Source organism: Aptenodytes forsteri, unplaced genomic scaffold (assembly GCF_000699145.1).
Source record: "Aptenodytes forsteri isolate BGI_AS27 unplaced genomic scaffold, ASM69914v1 Scaffold445, whole genome shotgun sequence".
Taxonomy (NCBI): domain Eukaryota; kingdom Metazoa; phylum Chordata; class Aves; order Sphenisciformes; family Spheniscidae; genus Aptenodytes; species Aptenodytes forsteri.
Genome location: NW_008794421.1, coordinates 142,681 through 155,267, shown reverse-complemented (window position 1 = coordinate 155,267; position 12,587 = coordinate 142,681). Strand labels below are relative to the sequence as shown.

Sequence of the window (12,587 nt, the reverse complement as noted above, 5' to 3'; positions counted from 1 at the left end):
TGAGACAAATGAATGTTGAAAATGGCCATTTCTCTCAATTTCCTGTAGAGGAAGCCTAGGATTACTAGCTCACAGAGGGCATGTGTTCTGCAAACGTTGGAATTTGGACACCTCTTACTATAGTACTAACTGTACATCCCTCAAGCACTGTGAATGAACTTCATATTCTCATAGCTGAGGGACTACTTTCTTAGTGAAAATACATAATTGTCATGAACTGAGACAGTTCTAACATACACAGCCCTGCTAAAATGAGATCTGGTGCTGAACTAAAAGTTTCCCCAAGTCATCTGAATCACTTCATGACGCATTATTCATCTTTGGCTTTGTTCTGGCAGACATCATCAACTTCTGTCCCACCTTACACGTTGGGTCCTCTGGACAGTACCTTCTGATATTTCAATTTTTAAGGAGCCAGAAATAGATACCCCAAAAATTTAGAAAATATGTCAGTTGACTTCCTATAACTTGAAAAAGAAGTCTTCTCTTTTAAAACTCAGGCTCATCAAGACAGCACGTGAATAAGTACAAAACCCATGGTTTTTTAAATGTGCTTTTAATCATTCAGAGAAAATAAGCTGATTATAAAAGGACCCAAAAGGCTGTGCACTTGGAAGAATACAAGCTTGAGTTCTTATTTTGTGCACAAATAAATAGAGCACTGTTAAAAATAACCAGAGAACAAACAGGATACAATAACTGGGAAAAGCAAAGTTCAAAAGTAGTCAACGAAGATGAGAACGGTGCATAGTCCTTTCAGTTGAATGCTGTTAGGTCTTTTCCCCTTCATTTTGATGTTAAGCTGATGGCCCTCTTGATAGGGTTCAGAGTGCTCGCCTTGTCATTTTCTTCTGTGCTCTGCAACTCACTGGATTGTAAGCATTCACTGTCTTGACAGCTGCAGCTTTCCACATATATATACTTATGGGAAATTGAATGCCCAGTGGGGCATTTCAGTTCCACTTCCCTCACAGTAGTCCTTGATTCCCTGCAGCAAGAACAGCTGTGCTCCATAGAATTGGCATCAGCAGAGTATCTGTTAACATGGAAAATGGTAACATTACTCTGTGCCAGAAGTCAGCATACAGAGGAGAGGGTGAAATTAGGTACAGAACTCCTGTGAGAAGTTTGGAGTAATATGTAGAAGAGCCACAGCTGTGGCTAACGAAGATGCTAAGCTCATCTGACAGAGCAGTGGTTATAACAATATGCTTTTAAAATTCATTGCATTTGCTGAGATTTTTTCTGGTAAAACAATTAGTATCAAAGTCCTAGTAAAAATACCCGGTGAGTTCTAGGAACTCAGCTTCCTTAGATTTCTCTCATCATCCCATTGCTGATGGATGTTAAATACACCAGATCAACAATTAAGGGCAGACAAAGCCCTGACTTGAATAAGAAAACTGCATAGACAAGTGGCTACAATGCCATCTACAATGGCATCACATCAGTCAATTGGCTACAAGGGCTACAATTGCAGCACTTGAATCAAAGTGCATATCCCAAACCTGGCAGTGTTAACAGGAAGTGGAAGCAGCAGCTCTTTCTGTTCCTATCTCACCGCAAAGTATTTTTTGCAGCCTTGTGTTCATCAGCTTCCCAAACACCATTCCTAACCTGCAGAATCAATATCAGGCTATAAACTGTGTCAAGAGCCATCTTTTTCTTCTATTTGTGTGCAGACGCAACCACAGCAAGACTCTAAGACGATAAGGCATTTCAAAATACTAATAAACCCACTGGCCAATCTGGGTTCAATCCGAGACTAAAGATCAGTTTACTCCCATGTAAGGTACCCTGTAGCATATTCAGTGATAGGCAGCAAATGACAGTTTCTTTAGGGAGTTAGAACTACGTTTTTCCAGTGGTTTAATAGCTCAGAACCAGGTGTCCTACTAGCCATTTTCTTATAGCCACTTTCTTGTAGATTCTCTCATTTCAGAGAAAAATGTACAGTGAAGCTACTCTACTAACACCACCCCTAACGTATTTGTTTTCTAATTTCTTTACTGTATAAAAATTGTGCATGTTTGAATCTTCCTTTAAAAGATGTATGTGTATTTCATTTTAGATGTTAATTATTGAGAAACAGCTTTTCAGCTTATGAGCATCAGGTCTGGCGGATCTCTGGGCTCATTCCCATTACAGGAAATAATCCATGTTCTTTTGTGATGACTTCTAGCCAAGGTGGTCTGACACAAATGACAGACAAGCCAGCTCTTAATGGATGAATTGACCTTATCATAGCTGTCTGAATCCCAAGGCAATTTAACACACTTTTCTGCTTTGTATTAAGATGAATCAACTGTTCAGTCACAGATTTCATGATTTTGTGCCCATGATTTGGGGAGCTGATAGTTTAAGGTCTTCTACCATTCTGTAGTCTACCTATTTATTGTTCCTTTTACATAAACAAACTCAGTGCCAGCAGAATTCAAATCTCATTGTCTGATCAGTTTACTTACAGTGAGAAGGTTCCACATGTTCCTTCACATTCAGTCATGACAACTCTGTCCACAGAACGGCAGCTCTTATAGACGATAAAGTCTTTTCTTTGACGGACAGAACACGGTGTGGGACTATCCAGAGGTACACCTATAGGGAAAGATCAGAAAATACTTTCAGTGAAATAGCTCCAGAAGTTCCTTGCAGTTCAGCACTCTCTGGGCTTCACTAGTGCACTCAAAGAATTGTCTTAAGTGGACTTCCTGCTTCAGTTTAAACTTTCCCAGAGAGATCAGACAGTGAATGCTTGGAATAACAAACATAAATATAAAAGTATCTATTTAAATACAAACATATCAGCCTCTATGGCTGGAAAATGGGTTGATTTAAGAATAAAATTCATTCTCAGTATTGTTGATTCAGGTACACTGGCATACTTACAGGTTTTGCAACAACCATTAGGTAAGAAGGTAATAGTTCCCTAAAAGAACAAAGAAACAGGAAAAATAATATTATTTTCTTTCCCTGTATTAAAGAGGTTTTTAGGCCAATACCTGAGGAGAGCAATTCCTCAATGGCTGGAAATAACCAGTGAAAACTGTAGCATTGATCTGAATAAACAAAGATAATGGTCTCTTCCAGACTTGAAATCTATCATTTTACAAAGGACTGCGGAAATAAAGAAAATGCTTTGAAGGAAGTCTACAGTTAACATCATGCAATTTTTCCTCAAAAACAATTCCAAAAAATGTTTTCTCAGAGACTTCTATATTTGAATGAGGAGTATGCATGGTGTTACTGGCAGCCTACTGACTGAACAGCTTCTGTTTCTGTAACATTCAAGAAAACATGGTTCTTGTTCAGACAGGACCCCGCACAAAGCAGTCAGCGAGGACTTTGCATCTCAGTGCTGACCAGTGTTTTGGCTACTGAGAGAGAGCTGCCAGTTATAAGCCTTGAACTCTCACCCAGATATGTTATTTTATAAACTCTATAGGTCTGTGCATGGATGCAGCAGAAACTTTTGCCCCTGGGACTGAAAAACTTTGGTGAAAGGTCATCAGAGCTTAATTTGACTTTTGTTGCTAGTTAGGTGGCTGAACTAAACTGAAGTAATCCATGCATTGAGTAGAGGTTAAGTTTTCCATATTTACTTACAGGTTTGCAGCTCTCCTCATTGAATGCTGGGCAGGTAATCTCAGATGTGGAAGAGAGAAGCTGGTTATGGATATTTACACAGCTATAAATGGTGCAGTTGTTGTAAGGATCACTTGTAAACTCTCCAGGCTGCAAGCGAAATACAAAATGTAATAAGGAAAGCTGAAGGGAGCTCAGACAAAAGTTTTCCTGTCCTCTGACAATGACTTTCTTCTTGTTTCCCAGTCAATTACTTTTAGTTTAACAGCTGTTTCGGATACAGATTATTACATGTATTGCAGCATGCCATATGTGGAGAGAATCTTCACTTTTACATGGGGTTTCCCTTGGAAAAGAAAAATCCCTCTGAAGTATGTAGAGTACATTAGAGTTATTAACAAAAACATCCATGCCAATGGATTTTGCCTAGGGAAAGCTAAACTGTTATATGGTAATTAAGAACAATCCTAAACTTTCACCCTACAGGGGCAATAAAATTTTTTCACATGCAGGCTTTACTAGTGTTTTTCAGTACACAGAAATCAAATAATATAGAAAAGCCCAAGCTTCCAGACATCACAAGAAAAACCCTTCCAATGGTATTGGATTTGTCATTCCAGGAAGAGCCTTCCAGAAAATTTTATTTCATGAGTCCTTCCTTCAGGCCAAAAAATTGTAGATAGGCTTTGCTTTAGGTGAGCCTCTGACCTTTCAGGTGCAGACTTCCACTAAGCCTTATCTCTGAGAAGGAGAGGTTCCCTCTCTGAAAGGGGGAACTTTACAAATTTGGTAGAGATGTAAGATGTAAAGCATACTTACACTCAAGATGAGGTCAGAATTGTTTGCTGTATGTATAACACACTTAGTCTGCACGCATCTTCCACAACATTCACCTTTCACTGGTTGATGTTCATACCCCTAGATATTAAAATTAATTAAAAATGAAAGCACTATGATAGATGCATTTTTGAGAAATAAATGAAAACATACTAACCCATTAATTGATTATGTTTTGAAGTGCACTCTAGATTGGTGCCTTTCTGTGCCTTTCTGTGTTCCAACCCAATGGAAGACAAGTATTAAAAGCAGGCTATAGATGGAATAAATTAAAGCGCTATAATAAATATGCCTAATAATTAAATATCACTCCATTAAGTGCTCTACAGAAATTTCCCAGCTAATCCTCCCAATGTGAACTTAATACTGTAAGTTACACAGTCAAGCTTCACGCAATAGATTGCTCAAGGACAGTTGGTATCTATGCTGGAGTTGGACTCTGGATTTCTGCTCCCTGTCCTTTGCTTATACCACTCATTGATCAAACTGCTTTTCATGTACATGGGTATTTTGGGGTTCGTTTTTTGTTGTTGTTTTAAGTTTGTCACTTACTGGTTCACAATATGTGTTGCATGGAATATGTTCACATGAGATGATATTCAGTTGAGTGCTGACGTTAACTTCGTTAGTGCAGAAACAATTCTGACACTTATCAACAAAGACCGAGGAATTAGGCTATAAATTTTAAGGAAAAAAAGGGTCATATATTAATGAGATATGACATGTGTGACAGACATTTCTTAATTTGCAAGAAATCTGTAAACCAAGCAATGGAAAAGGAAATGATCATAAACACTACTGGATAGCTATTTGGCTAGCCATTTATGAAGACAACATTTTAAATACTGAATTTAATTTAACGTGTGTCTTTAGTGAAGTCCTATATAGCAATGATAAACTCAGACATTAAAAGGACAGGTGTCATACAAATATCTGCAATAAAACAATTACTAGACCAAACAGAATTTATTAGGAATCTGTCTGTTTAGAATAATACTTATTTACAAATCTTTTCATTTTTGAAAACAGAGTCTTAAAACTGCAATAATGTGCTGACAGTAAATGTGGACTGACTTTCTAAAATGCATGCACACTTAACTTTAAACCCAAATCTCTCTCTGATACTGACATACAAACAACTCCTCAGTCTCTTTCATACACAGCAACCTTTTCAGAAAAGATTTAGGCTTTGTGAAATTGATGGCCTCCTGAAAGGAATTTGAAAATTTCTAGAATATCGATTGTACTAGGTAAACCTCCTCATAGTGCTTCTGATAAAGTATACTAACTGGTCTTCTAAGCATTTTCAGAAAACTGTTGAAATAGGAACTTACCAAGAACTCAGCATTCTGATGTACACAAACCCTCTTGGGAACTGTTAACAAGCAAGGAGTTAGGTGGTTACATAGGGTGGAAAAAAAAAAAAGGTCTTCACCCCACTCTAGTCGAACTCATTTCTTCCACAATGAATCACAATGCATATGGTCAAATACATTGGTTATTGCCCATTTCTGGTAGCAGATATGACATATATAAAGTATAAGAACAAAAACTGCGTGTGCAAAAAGGGAGGAAGATTTGGCCCAATATATGCAGTCCAGTTCATAGCCAAGAATGTCCACTTAATGGGTACAAGTAGTTCCTTGTTTCAATTGCCAAGAACAAAGCAGACTTTGTAAAGCTATCTTCTATTGGGGGTGCTTACAGGGACATTTTGCTAGACTAAGCTGAGACCACAGTCCCAGTTAATTCTGTAGCTGTTCTTGCATGTACTTACAACGAGGAAAATTGAACCTGAGCCACCTGAGCTATATCTGATTTTGTAGTTGTTCGTCATAAGCATGGCAGTAGTAACCAGTGTTAATAGTAACCACTTTGTAGAATCTGACTGTGTTTATTCTCTCTTTCAATAGGTTATTGCATACAGTCTTACTAAGTGTGATGCTAAATTATGTAATATATAATGCTAATCATTGTAATACATTTCCAAGCGACTTACCACACTGGTACACAGGACAGCACTGGCCACTGGGAATATGAGAATGAACTTCAAATCCCACTGTACACTTGGGGGCTTTAGTTGTGCACAAGCTTGTATTGCATTCTGAAAAAAAAGGAATAAGCCAGAAAGTACACTAAATCACGGCTACTAGAAATAGGCATCTATCAAAGCATTTAGAATAGACTTTCCATTGCTAGGAAACAGTCCAGATCCTCTCCAAAGAAATGAGTTGCAGAAAGAGAACACATGTTTCCTAGTGAATCCAGGGACTGGACTGGGGGGCTGCACTAGTTTATGAAACTTTTTCTACTATGTAATTACCAAGTGTTAAAAAAGTATTACAGTTTTTTGCAGAGAAGTAGGGGACAACTGTTACTCTCTCCAAGGTTGTAGGCAACTGCCGCAAAATGAAAACCCACATAGAATTCCATAATCTATCTGCATTTTACTTGAATAAAATGTGGTCCTGAACTCAAGAACTATAGATTCAGTTACATTGAGTCCCATAACTGTAAATTCAGTTATGCTGAATCATTGCAATATTAAAAAGTATTTTCCCTAACACTGGGCAAGCTGATTTTAAAAAGCATGAGGAAAGATACTATTTTGTGACTTGCTGCTGCAGGTCTCTGGTGCTAAACTAGTTCAGTTCTCTTTTCCTTTCTATTCCTAAAAGGTATAGAAAGACTAGAAACAAAAGTATAAACTCACTGCAGGTGACAATGGGGCAGCAGGAGTCTTCAGAATTGACTTCATTGGCCTCATAGAAGCCTTCTCCATCACAACTGGTCTTATTTTGTTTGGCACATTCATGAGGCTCACATACAATGCCATTTCCACCTTCCAGGCAAATACAGTCCTGACAGTCTACTGTAAACTTTTCCCCAAACTGTCATTAAAGAAAATAAAGTAAGTGATTGCATGGTTGCCAATTAAAAAGAACAGAAGTAAAAACAGGAATGAAAAGTTGGGAGACCACAAAACAAGACTGCACCACTCTCCTCTCCCCACCCCAAGCCTCTGCTTGAAATACAAAAGCACATGGCAGCGTACCTCTCTTGGTATCTTATCCAATCCAAGACAGCCTGTGAAAATATCAAATTAAATTTCCATTACCACTCATATAATGGTAGACATCTCTACTATATGTCATATGAGTATTGCATACAGTCAGATCTATGTTGCACACATGAGAAGGAGACAACAAAGAGGAAACAAACATGCATTCGAGTGAAGCAGTAAAACTCACCACAAGTTTTCACACAGACATCCACACCAGAGTCATACAGCATTGTTCCATTAGGACAGAAACAGCCTTCCATTTGTTTAGTTGAAGTTTCGTTTTGTTGACTGTATGAGACAAAATGTTCAGAGGAACACCGTTACTGTCATAGGCACACAGAGGAAGATTATGCCAAATAACCTTTCACTGAAGATACAGTGGCAAATGATCTGCACATTTGCATTTTAGGGATTGTCAATGTTTATGTTTGGTATAGCCAAACAACATAAACAGTACAGGCACCCAGATTTAGGATCAAGAGAACAGTGGTACCAAATTTGACAGTCAGTTTAAGACATGACAGGAGGTTGATTGCTCTCATCCACCTATGCATTAGATATGACTGAACAGTTGTATGAACTATAACTAACAGTGAAGGAATTATTTACCTTGATTTGCAGGTTATCTCTTTAATAGGACCACATGCTTTGTATTCTTTATCTGAGGGGCATTTATAAGCTGGAATGGGAGAATAAGAAGGAGAAAGAGCTCAGTAACAATATCACAGAAAAGCCCCAAGACCTTATGCCAAGAAATTAAACACTGACTATTCATTTTCCTATGTATCTTTGACAATCTTGAGAAGCAAAGAGAAAAAAAAAACAGATATCAGACTCATGTCTCTGAATGGAATTATTTTATGCAATTTAGCCACAGAGATATAGCACCATACTTTACATTAAGGAGATAAAGCCAAGAGTCTACATCTTGATTACAATTTTTTTCATAATTTCGGTCTCTTTTGCACAAGTTCTCAAAGAGGAGTGTATTCCTACCCTCTGCCCTCTTCTTACTACAGCTGAAAATGAATGCATATGTCACTAAATACAGTGATCTGCTGATGTCTGCAAAACACAAAACTGCCTGTGTACAAAAAGTACTGATACAGATGTTTCTGGCACAGTCAATAGATGTATATTTTTGCAGGCTCATTTATCATTTCCATTGTTAAAAATGTTACCTGTAAAATTGCTTAAGGAAAGAAACTGGTGTGATTTATTGGTGTCTTCATTGCTCAGAAAGCAATATGATTTACTATCAGGACATTATTGCCAAAACAGTTCCATATAAGCTTCCCGAATAGTTCAAGATAAATGGCCAAATACTTACAGCAAACACCATTGGTATGACTTCTCCAGTCAATGCATACACTTTGATCAGCACAGGTGGCAGCATAGACCTGCAGACTTGAGCATTCCAGGTCTAAGTTGGGAAGTACACAGCTATCAAAAACGCAGGCTGCATAGTACTTTTCAGGCCGGACAAAGCCATGGCATGGCTCGAACAGACTAGAAACAGAAACATTTATCATTATTAGTTATTCTGTTTTCTGCTAAGTGAGTGTGGGAAAAGGCAAGAGCATAGGACAGTGGAGGGCAGAGAGCATAGAAGAGCAAGAGAACATCAAGAAAGGTTAATGTAGCAGCCAGAGGGTTGGAAGCAAGCTATCAGCAAAGAATGACATCAGAAAAAGGAAAAAGGAATGGAAGCAACCCACAAAAGCTACAAGAAATGGAGCAATAGTTAGAAACACATTTTATTGAGAAATGAATCCTAAAATTGCCACTTAATTTGAAGATCAAAGGCTTATAAACCCCAGAGGAATGCCTACCTTCCCAAAAGAAGCTTGCAGATGGAAGATTCTTTGCAAGGCTGCATCGGGGTTGTGCTAGGTGCTTTTGTAGGAATTAGGCCTGGAGAGCACTGTGGTTTGGAGGGATCAACAACTTGCCAATGATCTGCCATGGTTTCACAGTTTTCTGCAATGTTACCATTCGGCAACATGCAGTCATCTGCTGTGTTGTTATTGCAAGTACCTAAAATTGGCAAGGGGAGAAAGAATTTACTCACAGATTTGTTATCAAATTCCATTCATCTTCGTGGCAGGGCTGTCATTTACCTGTTTGTGGTTTTCTGAGAGTACAAAAATTACAAGAGTAAGCCTTACCACACTGTCCATGAGTGTTGTTGCCAAACAGGCTGTAGGGCATTCTGATAGAAAAGGACAAGCCATTGTAAGTCACATTCATTTTTAGTTCAGGAATTTCCACTACACGATTTATGCCTGACTCATAGATGCTCAAGCCAAATTTTTTATAAGGCAAAGCCACTGCTTGTTTGTTTACTGTCACCTAATAAATAAAAGAAAACAGAAAAGAGATTATTATAGAGAATTATAGAGAATATTTAGTTTGACTTCAGAAAACAATTGACTATTCATTACTTGGTATTGGAGATAGAATGTAAATGCAAATAATGTGGTTTTATTTTGTAACAAGTGTCCCTGAGTTTCCTTTTATGTTACTGGAAAGTCAAACTTTTCTTCTCTGAGCCAAAGAAAAGGCCTATCAGTCACTGATAAACTAGGCTAAAATTCAGAGTTTAAACCAGCTAAATTCTAACACTCAAGAGATTTATTAGAGTGACTATGGCACTGAGGACACCCCATGAAACTGCAATATAAAATTCTCCCATTGACTTCAGAAAACAATTGACTATTCATTACTTGGTATTGGAGATAGAATGTAAATGCAAATAATGTGGTTTTATTTTGTAACAAGTGTCCCTGAGTTTCCTTTTATGTTACTGGAAAGTCAAACTTTTCTTCTCTGAGCCAAACATAAGGCCTATCAGTCACTGATAAACTAGGCTAAAATTCAGAGTTTAAACCAGCTAAATTCTAACACTCAAGAGATTTATTAGAGTGACTATGGCACTGAGGACACCCCATGAAACTGCAATATAAAATTCTCCCAAATTCCTAGTGCACACAGTTTTAACTTCCTTGGCATAAAGGGAACATGCTTGTAGGAAAATTAAATGAAAGAAATAAGCCAAAATCTTTATTATTTATTTAAATACAGTAGCCATGATATACCTACGGAACTAACACTACTACTTTTACTCAGCAATGGTAGATTTCCTTGCTTTGGAGAAAAAAAAAGAGGTCTAAATGTTGCAAATTTTCAACAATGTGCTGCGACATAACTTCTAATATTCCCACACAGTAATGTACAAAAATAATCCAAACAAACCCCACAAAAGCCCAAAACCAAACACTTCTCACCCAATTTTGAAGCCCCAAAGCTGGGGCATCATGTTTATCAATGAAATAAACACATAAGAGCCCCTATTCTGAAAAATTAAAAAGGTGACACCAATCAAAGCTAGTAATGGTACTTTTTAAAAATGCTTAAGCCCAGTACTTTATTGTTATGTCTATTTTATGTTGTATCCTCCCATTCAACATTTATTCTTTTCCTTTGTTACATTAATATTAATTATAAATGAATTTATTTTATATCCTTAACTCTTAGCAATTTGTCCATGTTTGTGTATTTAGAAGAGATAAGGCACTGCAAATATTTGAGATAAAAAGGGACGAAGCTGTAGAAATTTATATTCAGAGTCAAAAAAGCAGTCCTTCAAAGCAGTCCTATTTTATAATCCAAACTGGTATTAAATCTAAAACACAGATTTCTTTTTAATTTTTTTTCCTAACATTGTGAATACAATTATCAGGTTAATGTTGTATTAATATTTTAATCAAGAAATCAAAGGTAACATTCTCCAATACCTTTACTTGTAGAGTATTTGGTTTGACTGTTGCTATGCGCACTTCCTGAGTCTCGTGTCTCACAATGAGCGTTCGAGGACAGGAGACTAAATCCCGTGTATCACAATGGTAGTTATCAATGTAGACACCAAAGTTGTCAACTTTCTTATAAATCTCTTCCACAAGGACGTATGTACAATTCCCTTGATAGCTGTAGTACAGTCCATCAAAAGTCATGTAATGTGGGTCTCCCCAGCCAGTGCAGTAGCCTACAAAAACATACAGCTAGGTTAGCTTCTTATGGCAATATACAGAATCAGATCAGACTATAAACAAAATCTGTAAGTGTGGGTTTCACCTCATCTAACTTTAAGCATTTAAATTTTTAAAGTGTATATGTCAATGCATGAGCTTATTATCTAGAACTTATCAATAATAGCGAAAAACAAGCACTTTCAGGGCACAGTTCATCTGACTTATTTCCGGTAGACAACTGAGAATAGGATTGACTGCACCATAGATATACCTTTACCGATAGTCTGAACAAGTAACTTATATGTAGGCTTCTAGCCTATAGAAGTCTGCATCTGGACATTTAAATCCTGCCTTGGGAGACCAATTTATTCTACTAACACAATAGTTATGTAGAAATGATGGCAAATTAAGTAAAAGCCCCTGATTAGCTAAAAAGAATCAATGAAGCACTCCAAACAAACCAACACTAGAAATCTGAGGGTCACAGCCTTGTGCGATACTTGTCCCCTGATAAATATTTTTGCCCTTGACACTAGTATTGTTCCCACAGAAGATAAAATGTTCAACAAAATATATACTTACAATCACACTCCCAGTGCCAACAGCATCCATCCTCATCAATGACTTGCACAGGAGAAAGCCCATTGGCACATGTAGGTTTAGGAGGTGGATTACAGATTATGGGAACCACCTGGATTATATTGTCTTCTATACATATTGCCTTAGTGCAGTTACAGAGCCACCATGACTCACCTGGCTGTGTTTAGAAAGAGGGGGGGGGGGAAGAGAGAGAGGAACCTTATGAACAGTCAGACTGCCAACAGTTATGCCTGAATATGTTTTACAGAGTTTTAAAACACCATATGTTTATTGACAATTTTTTCCCCACCAGAAGTCTGAAAATGGGAAGGAAGTGCAGCAGTCAGCACCATCAAGGCCTGCAAGATGAGCTAGCACTACTGAGAGTTGCTAAGTGAAAAGCATTACTTATAAAAGTCAAGCTGTCGTGGTTTAACCTCAGTTGGCAACTGAGCACCACACAGCCACTCGCTCACTCCCCCCCTGGTGGGATG

The 12,587-nt window shown here is 37.7% G+C and overlaps 1 protein-coding gene across 1 annotated transcript in view; it reads right to left on the bottom strand.

The window, feature by feature from the left end:
* Positions 1-786: 786 nt before the first annotated feature.
* Positions 787-12,587, bottom strand: part of MUC2 (mucin 2, oligomeric mucus/gel-forming) — a 53,310-nt gene continuing 41,509 nt past the window's right edge. Inside the window, exons 34-51 of the mRNA XM_009289465.1 lie at positions 12,097-12,271; positions 11,281-11,528; positions 9,652-9,835; positions 9,316-9,520; positions 8,814-8,992; positions 8,565-8,567; positions 8,093-8,162; positions 7,671-7,771; positions 7,475-7,506; positions 7,133-7,310; positions 6,419-6,523; positions 5,754-5,794; positions 4,972-5,094; positions 4,402-4,500; positions 3,604-3,732; positions 2,887-2,926; positions 2,466-2,595; positions 787-1,036 (exon numbers count right to left, since the gene is read on the bottom strand). Of these exons, the coding sequence (XP_009287740.1) occupies positions 787-1,036; positions 2,466-2,595; positions 2,887-2,926; positions 3,604-3,732; positions 4,402-4,500; positions 4,972-5,094; positions 5,754-5,794; positions 6,419-6,523; positions 7,133-7,310; positions 7,475-7,506; positions 7,671-7,771; positions 8,093-8,162; positions 8,565-8,567; positions 8,814-8,992; positions 9,316-9,520; positions 9,652-9,835; positions 11,281-11,528; positions 12,097-12,271 (2,292 nt within the window). The remainder of the gene's footprint in view (positions 1,037-2,465; positions 2,596-2,886; positions 2,927-3,603; positions 3,733-4,401; positions 4,501-4,971; positions 5,095-5,753; positions 5,795-6,418; positions 6,524-7,132; positions 7,311-7,474; positions 7,507-7,670; positions 7,772-8,092; positions 8,163-8,564; positions 8,568-8,813; positions 8,993-9,315; positions 9,521-9,651; positions 9,836-11,280; positions 11,529-12,096; positions 12,272-12,587) is intronic.